This window comes from Glycine soja, chromosome 6 (assembly GCF_004193775.1).
Source record: "Glycine soja cultivar W05 chromosome 6, ASM419377v2, whole genome shotgun sequence".
Classification (NCBI taxonomy): Eukaryota; Viridiplantae; Streptophyta; class Magnoliopsida; order Fabales; family Fabaceae; genus Glycine; species Glycine soja.
Window position 1 is genome coordinate 7,635,273 of NC_041007.1, and position 10,990 is coordinate 7,646,262.

At 33.8% G+C, this 10,990-nt stretch overlaps 1 protein-coding gene across 1 annotated transcript; it reads right to left on the minus strand.

Moving 5' to 3' along the window:
- Positions 1–855: 855 nt before the first annotated feature.
- LOC114415251 (mechanosensitive ion channel protein 2, chloroplastic-like) lies at positions 856–10,464 on the minus strand. Its single transcript, XM_028379849.1, has 14 exons — positions 10,202–10,464; positions 9,683–9,895; positions 9,526–9,585; positions 7,225–7,382; positions 6,375–6,498; positions 6,184–6,281; positions 5,751–5,864; positions 3,596–3,656; positions 3,130–3,279; positions 2,772–2,882; positions 2,419–2,586; positions 2,220–2,333; positions 1,992–2,048; positions 856–1,847 (listed from the first exon to the last, which is right to left on the minus strand). The coding sequence occupies exons 2-14, from the start codon at positions 9,758–9,760 to the stop codon at positions 1,095–1,097; spliced, it is 2,046 nt and encodes a 681-aa protein (XP_028235650.1). The 5' UTR covers positions 9,761–9,895; positions 10,202–10,464; the 3' UTR covers positions 856–1,094.
- Positions 10,465–10,990: the final 526 nt, after the last annotated feature.

Consider the following 10,990-nt stretch of genomic DNA (forward strand, 5'->3'; position numbering starts at 1 on the left):
TAGGTAAACAAATCTTTAAAATGATTTTGTTTGTTTCAATATTTAAAATGATTTGATTTCAATAAAGTATCAATACATTTATTACAATAATACGAGTGTTTTCTTTTCACAAGAATTGGAATGTATGATGATTAATTTTTCCTTTTAGTTCACGGGACTTGTTATATTGCAACTAAATCTATCTTACTAACTCTATTATTGTTTTTTTTTTATTACTAGAAGGGCCCAAAGGCCAAGCCTACACAGAACGCACAATAACTGAGGAAGATAACTATGTCACTGCAGGCTGGTAATAATTCCAAGAGTGCTACTACTACGATCATAGATAGGGAAGTGAGCTTAAAATGTTTGAGTAGTATAAAATATCATGAAAAAAATGGATTTGATGGGTTAAATTTTTTTATTTTGGCTGGTGTATACACATTTTGGTATGCATTTGTTATTTTGAAAATGAAATTATAGAGTTTTGATGATTTGATTGAGTAGGTGGGTATCAAATATAATGAAATAGTGAATTCGATTAATTGTGTCCAATTTCAATGTACTTCTGATCATGTTAAAAAAAGTATTTTGTTAAGTCTGTTGTGTTTGTTAGGCCTGTCATATCAAGAGAGTTAGAAAGAAGTATGTTAGCATTTCTCACGGAGAAAATGAAAATAGTAGAAATAAGTAATAAGATGTGTGATTCTACAAGAAAAAACATAATATGAAATGATTATATACAAAAATGTATTAATGATATCTATAATATATATATATATATATATATATATATATATATGAATATTACAAAAAACACTTATTAAAAGAGTATAATGATTTCTAATCGCCTAAAAAGTAATAGATTGGAGAAAATTATTTAAATGTATGCATTTACCCGGGTGTGGGGAACAAACCATATATCAGGACTATTTAGAGATTCTGAAAGTTATGTGAACCATGAATTGATAATTATGTACATACATGGGCAAATTAAGGAGAATACAATGCATAATTCCAACTTATAAAAAAGACAGCTGGATTATTTTTTTTAGCTTCTATCGAAGGTATGTACTGAAATATCAACTTCTAATCTGCTTAACTTAGCTACTAATCTAGTCATTCTGTTTACCAGTTGGAAATGAAGACTGACCATCCTTCTTATCCTTGCTAGCCGGAGGTCCACCCCCATTCCGTTGAACAGCAAATTCTTGTGACTCTGCAGGCATAGGAGATGGAGTCATTTCTCCCTCAATTGGAAGAGTTCGTTTTGAGCCTTCTATGGCAACCCCAAGAAGAATGTTCTCTTCCAAGGAAGGCCTAACTGATGGCAAAGACACAGAAGATTTCTCTTCATCTTGCTTTGACTGTGAAGAAGTTGCAGAAGTGATCTCTTGGGTAGTAGCAAGAGAGGCTTCAGGAACAGCACTTTGAACAAGGTTTTTAGATACAGGAACTGTAGTTCCCTTTCCTGCATCTACTGCATTTTCCTTTTTAGGCTGGGCATCAGACAATGACTTGGATTTATCCTTGGAAATTACATCAGGTGAGGAGGTTGATGTTGCTGTAAAATTCTCATCTTCTTTGGTGTCAGATGCCATGGTTTCATCAATTTTGGAATCTTTTTCCTCATTTGCACGAGTTGAACGTGTTGAAGCCTTAACTTTATCTTCGCCATTAACTTTATACGGTGGTTCTATCAGTAGAAATGGACGATTTGCTGCTCTAGATCGAGTGAAAATGGTGTCCCCAAAGGGTATATTTTCCGAGTCAGCCTCACTGTATATTTTCTGAACAGTGCGGATGGGAGTGGCTAGCCTGGCTCGATGATGACTGACCACTCTGAGAAGATCCAAAAGGATTGCCTCCTATTTTTTTACATGTAAATGACGTTACAAAAAGAAAATATTATGAATATAATGAATAATGATCATATAATAATGACTTGTTGGCATCCACAAACTTAAAGTTTTCACCATAAGCAATTGTAATTACTGTGTATACCATATTACCTTAACACAGAGGTACTCTTCAAAATGAGAAGTTTTCACAAAGCAAGATATTAATATCTGCAACAAAGAAGATAATTAGTAAGAGAATGGTATATTGAGAAAGGACAATTAAAAAAAGAAACTTCTGAAGAATCATGCCTCTTGAGACACTACAGAAAACATCAAAATTTGCAAGCTAAAAGCTGAAAACTTGTGCAATATAAACAAATCAATAGAACAAACACTAACCATAAGAGCCTGATTTTCAGGATTGACATTCTCCAAAAAGACCCTTCTGTGTAATTTTTGCTGCTCTACTTGAGGATTTTTAGACAAAACCTTGCGCATATCAGCTACAATATTCTGCACGAAGAAACATGTTAATCAGAAAAATGCACATCAGAAAGTCCTAGAGCATTTTTTAAGCATGTGAACCAATAATGCTCACATTAACTTTGTTAACATCCAAGTGACTGATAGCAATGTAACTCTTGATACGCCAATGAGATTTCTGGCTCAGATTTCTCACAACATTTACTGTAAACTTGTGGTTAGGAATATGAACTGCCTCACGATCATCACCTCTGATGATGGTTGGTGACCACCAGCCTACATGCTGGAGAAAAAACAAAATTTGAATACAACATAATTTAAGTTGTTGCACAAAAAGAAAATCTGCAGTTGGTAATGATTCTTCTATTTGTCACATGATTGTGACAATAAAAAAATTATAAATTATTCATAATGGACCAGCATCAAACTTATACTAGTAAAAGTTCCTTCTAAGGTAGAGATACAAACCTCAACTGTGCCAGAAACCTCATATCCTTCAATCTTCGTTTGAATCCACTCGTTTACTATAAATGGCCGAGTTGCATGGATCATTATGCTCGAAAGAAAGTTTGTAAATATCTGAATTAATCACAAACGTGAACTCAGAATCGCAACACCAAACAAGAGTATTAAATAATTATTTTGTATATACAAAATTACAAATTACTGATTGAAAATGGCTACTTGCTACACCTAGAAATCTTACTTTTACAGAATTTGATTAAGTTGATTTGAAGATGGATTCACAACAAACAATGAACAAGAAACAAAGCTAGTAACCATACAAACCATAATAGTAGCCAGTATAAAGGAAATAATGCTGTACCTCACGACCTGCCAGAGTGAGCAATACTGTGCCCAAACCACCAGCAGTTACCCACTTCTGTGTGGAGAAACCTAGCAACTCCATGAACAACGAAACAGCAGCAACCCATACAGCAGTATATACTGCCTTCCCAGCAAAATCAAGGCCCATCTGCAGTCAATTTTTCCTAAATGAGAAGCTGATAAAGATTATCAATTTTGGGTTCCCTCACAAAAAATCCAAACAGAAAATGAAGAAGGATTTGATAAAAATACATTCAATCCATATACTGAAAAACAAGGGTAAATAAATAATTTTAATTTTTAATTATATAAAAAAAAGATCTAAGGATATTCATTCAGTCACATGCTCTGACAAAAAAAATAACTAGTCCATCAGTATTATTGCAGCAAAATGTTATTGACACAGCAATTGAAAAATGACAAGAACAAACAAAGTAGTAAATGAATATGTAACAGAAACATACATTTCTTGCACCACTGGAGTCATTTCCCTCCAGAAAGAATTTTTGCGCTTGTTGAATTAAGCTGAAAACAAGAAATACAACCATATAACATTATAATTTAAAAACAATGCAGGACCCAATACACCTAATAGTGGAAAATAGCTGGCACGCACCGTTTCATATAATTATAATTAAAAAAAAAAAAAAAACTCCCCCCCATCCCTCTATTTCTAAAACCCGAGACCCCCCTCCCCCTCTCCTAATTCCCTTTTCTTTTCAATAACTCACCCCCATTTCTCAAATCCTCCCTCTTTCAATTTTTTCATCTCTCAACCTTTCACTCATCTTCTTCCATTGTTCCAAAACTTATCAAGTTTCTTGCATCCTTGTGTCACTCTCAAGCATGGGAAGGTGATTGGAGTAAAAGGGAACACCACTCATTTCTTTAAAATTTCTATTTGATCTCTTTAAGGTAAGTTTATAACCCATTGTGTTAGATGAATATTTTATAGCATAGTTTAGTCATGGATTGTGTGAGAAGGGTTAGAAAACTAAGTACTAGGGATTATAGTGGTTTCCTCAAAACCCTAGTATGCTAAATTAGGAAATTTTGCCCAACCTCTTGTTCTTTTTATTTTAAATGCTCAGATCCTGTGGAAAATATGGTGATTGATCCTCCCAAGGGCATTGAAAGACATTGATTGCGTTCTTTTTGAGTGAGTAGCTAATCTATTTAAGGATATTTTTTAAAAAAATTCTTTTAGGAAAAACAAGTAAACTTCAAAATATATTCTTTTGTGATCTTTGAAATTTTAGGAGTACTTGATAATAAAGAAAAATGTTTATTTTGGCATGATTGGAATTTATTCTAAGATTTTCGATAAGGTATTTAAGAACGAATATTGGATTATATTTTATTTATTGTGAGTTAATGATTGATTGGCGCTCGCTACAACGAAGAGATAATGTAACCTATAAATTAAACACTCATAATATATATATATATATATATATATATATATATATATATATATATATATAGAGAGAGAGAGAGAGAGATAGATAGATATATGTATGTATTTTTTTGTTTGCTGCAACGAAGAGATAATGCAACCTACAAGCTAAATGATGTAGTCCTATAATTTACCATATGCCACAACCAAGAGATAATGTGGTCTATGTGCACATAGTGGAATGAAAGTTTGTTTATAAAGTTATTATTCTTGAATACAAGTTTATATGTAGTTCTAAAAGTTTTCAAGAGAGTATACAATAGTTTCTAGAAGTAAGTTGTATTTGTTTTGTTTTTATTTAATGTCATTTAAAAAAAAAATTGGATGTAAAGACTTGTGCAATGTTGTGCTCTCTTTCCTGCTTTGTATTTTATGCTTTCACTAAGTGTTTGTGACTTACCCCCTTATTTGCTGACTTACTCAGGAATTTGTTTATCTTTTTGGTAGGCCTCAATTGCGTTTAATGGAGAGTGTTTTTTTTTTGTAACTCCGGTATAATGCAGCTATATGGATAAGGGTAGTAATAGATATAGAGAAAATCCCTTTATTTTGAAATTTAGATGATCTTATCTTATAGATATGCTTATGGTGTAATTATGATTTTTGAGACACTTTGATGATTAGTATGTATGACCAACATCACTATTAGTTGATATTTTGGATAGTATGTCAAGAGCCTATGTTGTGACCTGTAACCTTGATATCTAACTATTGGATCTGAATATATATCTATATATATATATATTTGTTTGGATATATGATATGGTTTTACAAGTTATTCAATATGGGATTCATCCTATTTTGAGGGAAAACTCTGCTGAATTTTTGTTAACCCCTTTTGGTTGATCTTTTAATTTTGATTTAGAGTGAGGATTCTTAGGCTAGCCAGACTGAGGAAATTATAGTTTGTGCGCCGGTCATGGTCCAAAAGTGGGTTGTGACAATAGCAAAAAAAAAAAGAAAAAGAAATGATCTCTTTATGACTAGTACAGGCAGAAAACCATAATAAATTACTTAGCAAGAGCAATGTAAACTTACAGCATTAGGGGGGCAGGAGGTAGCATACCATAAAATTAAGTCTAATATAACAATAGAATACAGAAATTCATTTTTAAAAAGCATTTCCAATTTCTACTGGTCATGCATCTTCCAGATATCAATACCTTGATAAACAGTAAGCAAATGAAATCACTGTTGACAAAGATCTCACAAAATTCAGCAGCCGCTGCTTCACAACCTGGCTGGACTCAGATGGTAGGACTAGTGGATCTAATGCCCTGAAACAAATAATTCTATGATTAACAACAATACAGCTTCTCAGGAGATATAACCGTCAGCCGATAGGACAGTTATATGATGTGTCGTACGGAAGTTATCAATGTTTAGAAACTGTAGGACAGTTAAATGATGTGATGTATGGCAGTTAAGTGTGCTTTTCTTAAATAGTATTGATAGTTTCCTGATTGTGTATTAAACGCTGGCGTTTGTTTGAAGGAGCTGCTTGTTTGGGCTTAGGCCTGTGTTAGTGTTCTGTACTGCAAATTCTAGTTCAATACCATAATTCTTTCAATAAAATCTTTTGGCCCAGAAACAAACCTGCATACAAGCATTGCCCCAGTCCACAACAGCAATGGCTGAATATAAGATGTCATAATAGATTGCGAACTACTTTTCTTCCAACTAATGTCAGTACTCTGAAAATATTTTTTCATAAACAGAAAAGGCATTAATTAAATTAATCAATCAGATTCGGGACATGTGAATAATTAAAAATCAACAGTAACTACCTGAAGGAACAAAACCCTGCTGAGACGAAGGAGTGGCTCAAGACCGCAAACAGCAAAGGCAATGATACCAATGGCTGGGATCAATTGAAGGAAAATAGGGTTTCCTTGTAGAGCATCATATGACCTGAATAAATATCAAAAAATAAATAATGTTTCCATAGAGATTATGCATTAAATAAAAGATTAAGACAGAGAGAGAAGCAACAAGAAATGTATAAAATTAGCACCAATCAATCCCGGTCCTTCAGAAATACAAATTAAGCATATCATTATATAATCTTGCAGATTACTTTACAAGTTCATATACTAATTAATTTAAGTCTTGGTAGGTCCAGTCAACGCCAATTTTATATTCACTACTAAAAGAGAAAAGAGAAACAGATCATTTGAGAGGTTGAAGTTACTCTAGAATATATGTCAACAAGCTAATAAATAGATAAAAAAACAAAGAGGGACAAAGTCACCATGCAGCTGTGTTAGGCACTAGATGACTGAAAACAAGCAGGTGGCTTAAAGCAAAGTCAAAGAAAGATATAAAAGAGCATTTAATGATTTACCACAATATGATATTAAATTATATACCTCTGAATCATAACTACAAGCTGATTCATTAACATGAAAGTTAGAAGAGAGGTACAAAAAATATTCATGGCATAAGCATGATTGTATATACATGTAACATTATTAGAAAGGCTAGCAAACATCAGGGGTAAACAAGTTAACAAACAGAAATTTTACAGCAAAAGTGAAAAAGTGAATAAGTAAGAAGCCATATATAGATATGAGCATGTATTTCCGCTAAATCCCGGTAACCTTTCTTCATTAACAAGGAAAAGAGAGAGAAGCCAACCTTGTTAAAATAACACTAGCAGATTTCATGAGTGGAGTCCCACTCCCTCCACCAGGTATTAGGACAGACCGACAAATGAAAACATTACATCTGGAAGGCACATGCCTTATTGGGGCATGTAGTCTACTTAAAAGATGGAATGCTGAAGAGTCTTGCTTCTGTTATTTCCAAAAGTAACAGATCTCCAAAGATTTAGATTAAATGAACACAATCAATCAATATTATATGAAAGAAAAACAGCAATTGTATGAAAAGAGTAGGGGTGCTCAAGACTCAATTCTGGCCAATAACCCAACCAGTCTCAAAGCTAATTTTTGCGGGGATTGGGTTCTAAAAATTAAACCTTGTATAGCTTGCTAGTTGTACCGTTTACCTATTTGGGTATCCCCATCGGGGCAAACCCAAAAAGTTGTGTGACTTGGGAACCCATAGTTAAAAAATGTAAAGCAGATTAGCAAAATCGAAAAAAAAGCCATTATCATTTGGGGGCAGGGTGACTCTGATAAAGTCAACCCTAAACTCAATTCCTATCTATTCTATTTCTTTTTTCAGGATTCTAAAGAAGGTGGTACACAAGCTAGTCAAATTACAAAGAAGGTTCTTATGGGGTGGAGACATGGATAGCCACAAAATTGCTAGGGTGAGCTGGGAGACAGCATGTATATCAAAAGAAAAGGAGGCCTGGGAATTAGAGACTTGACCAAATTCAATCAGGCTCTCCTATGGAAGTGGGATCTATTTCACCATTAAGGAGAACTCTGGGCTAGAGTGTTGGACTCCAAATATGGAGGTTGGCAGAGCTTGGATGGCAACAATACACCTCAAGCAGTCTCCAAATGGTGGTATGACCCGAAAAAGGTGTGCCACAATTCAGGGGAGGAAAGCTGGTTCAAACAGGGCATAAGATGGAATGTAGGGTCTGATTCAAAAGCTAGATTTTGGAAAGATGGATGGACGGCTGATGGGATCCCTTTAAAAGGCAAAGTATCCTAAATTATACCTGAACTCGAAATAACAAAAGCAATACATTTTGCAGATGGGAGACAGTTCAGAAGAAAAATGGGAATGGTGTCTACAATGGAGGAGGCTACTATTCGAGACTGAAATAAGTATAGGGGCTGATTTTCTGGAGGAAATATAAGCTATTAATATAAATCTCCAGCAATCGGATAAATGGGTATGGACAAATGATACCACTGAAAAATACACAGTTAGAAGTGCATGCCAATTACTGGACAAGAACTCAAAAGATGATAACACAGATGAAATTTTTCATGCCATATGGAAGCTAAAAATACCAAACAAGGTGGCATTTTTTGTCTGGAGATTAATGAGGGACAGACTGCCCACTAAATTGAACTTGACTCGAAGAAATATCGACATCAATGATACACTCTGCCCATTCTATACAAAAAAGGAGAAGGATGCATGGCATTTGTTTTCCAGCTGTCATAGCCTTAGACAGATCTGGTGGCAATCCTTGTCTTGGATCAACATAGTGGGACCTTTTTTGCAACACCCAAGGCAGAATTTCATGCAGCACTCGTTCTGCAATACATATCTTGGTATCAAGTCACAAAGATGGTTAATTTGGTGGGTGGCACTAACTTAGAGTATATGGAACCATAGAAACAGAATCATATTTTCAAACAATAGCCCCAACACCAATAAGATACTGGATGATGCCATTTTCTTTTGTTGGAGCTGGCTGAGGAACCTGGAAAAAGGATTCGACAATCCTTTTCATCAATGGTCAAGCCATATTAGAGAAGGGTGTTGTAATTAGTGGAAAATAGTTCCACGGATAGGGATCACTAATATATTGTTAGAGTTTTGGTTCTTTAATCCATCATGATTAGTTTTGTAATAGGGAACCAAACCTCCACATGGGAGACTTCATTGGTGATTGTAAAAATCACAGTACAAGAAACTTATCTAATATATAATATTATTTTTGCGGATAAAAAAAAAATCTCATCGATTGAAAAATATATATTATAAAAGTACTATTTTTCTGCTTTTAAAATTTTATGCATTAGCTATACATAATATCGAAATTTGCACATTTTGCCTAAACTTTGGGTCCAGTCCGACTCTGTCATTATTTATTTAGCCTAAAAAATTGATCCAATCAAAATACCAGGCCAAAGTAAGCCTGCTGGCTCATGAGCAATTGAGCACCCCTATCAAAGAGGAATTCAAGCAGAAAAGGATTAAAAGACATCCATCAAACATACATAAAAGTGTGAAGGGGAGGAGGGAGAGACTATGCATAAAAAAATTATTTCACAAAAACCATACCAAATTACTTGGTGAAAGATTTATAGTGACCAAATGTAATCGACCAACCCCCATCCGATTCTGTCAAATGACATGGAAATGAAACTCAGCATTCTTTAATTTGAAGACGAGAACAACAGGGAAATACTTAAACATTAAAATTTTAAAAAGCACGCACGTGATGGAAACTACAGAATCCAATATTACTGTTGAGCCTAACATCATGAGACAATTGCGTTGAACCCGGACAGACCATTCTTGAAATTGCCGTACAAGGTAATTCAATCAGTTCACAGTTGAAAACCAGTTCTCCCTTTCAACCCAATGCCTCGGCTTTTCAATGATGAAATTACCAAAAAAAGAAGTTTCAAAATTCAATGGAAAATAAACCCTGCAAGAAAGCAAACAAGAACATCAGCAATTAGCAAAGCAATAAACTCAACAATTCACTGCAATCTTGATCTATTGACAAATTCTCAGCATCTGAACTAAGCTCAGGGTTAAATTGAGAGGAGATTAACTTCAGAATCAGCAAAAAGCAAGAAACAAAACCCTAAATATTGGTGTCAAAATTACAATAAAACCATCGGAGTTTTTAACAACAGAAAACGGCACTTAATTCAACCTGCTCACGGCTCTTCAAAAAAGGAAAAGTGGAAAACAACACGCTATTGAGTGAAATTCGAGATCTACGAACCTGAACTATGCTACTGAAATGAATCCAAGGTTCGTCGAACAAAAGAAAAATTCGCTGGGAAAGAAACGAAGGCGTTTTTCCGAAAAAATCGGAACCAACATTACGAGTTTACCCTCTTCGAGAGAGAAGAAATTCGTGGAATGCAACGTACTTTTGAAGAAGGACGAGGCCGTGGAAAAGGTAAACTCGGTTCTTATAATGCGGCGATTAACGGGTTTCTGGTACGTGGTCCAATCAAAACGCTTTGTTTCGGATTATTGTATGCTGGTAACCCGGGAATTACAGATTGTTGTGGATTTATGTGGCGCCTAGAAGGTGGCCCTCATATCCTAATATTAGTAACTTATACGACATGTGCGTCTGCCTTTTTTTATTATTATTATTTTTGTTTCCGTTTTTTTCTGATTTTTCCAAATATTTGAGAATGGTTTCTAAAAGGAAAAAAAAAAAAAAACTGAGAGATAACAAATTAGCTTTAAAGCTAACTGAAAACTAAAAAAAAATAATTGAAATTTAAAAAGTTAAAAGTTAAACGCCGAAAAATTAACTTAATTATAAGTATTTAGTAAAATTAGCCGATGAAATAGTTTAAAAGTGTAAAATAAAAAAAATCATAATATATTTTAAAAAAAAATAACAAGAAAAATAAATAAATATATTGATAATAAAAAAAATAAAAATTAAAAATTTATAAATTAGTATTTAAAAAATACTAGAAGTTTAAAAAAATTATTTACTGAACAATCAAATAAAAGTTTTAGTTAATAAAAAAATTAAAAATTAATTGAA

What these genes read in the sequence shown, in the direction of transcription:
- LOC114415251 (XM_028379849.1), bottom strand. Translation starts at nt 9,760, where the DNA reads ATGGTCTGTCCGGGTTCAACGCAATTGTCTCATGATGTTAGGCTCAAC. An exon ending in TTTGCTTACTGTTTATCAAG is followed by an intron (nt 3,657 to 5,750) that starts GTATTGATATCT and finishes TCTTGTTTTCAG; the next exon opens with CTTAATTCAACAAGCGCAAA. An exon ending in AAGAGTACCTCTGTGTTAAG is followed by an intron (nt 1,848 to 1,991) that starts GTAATATGGTAT and finishes GTAAAAAAATAG; the next exon opens with GAGGCAATCCTTTTGGATCT.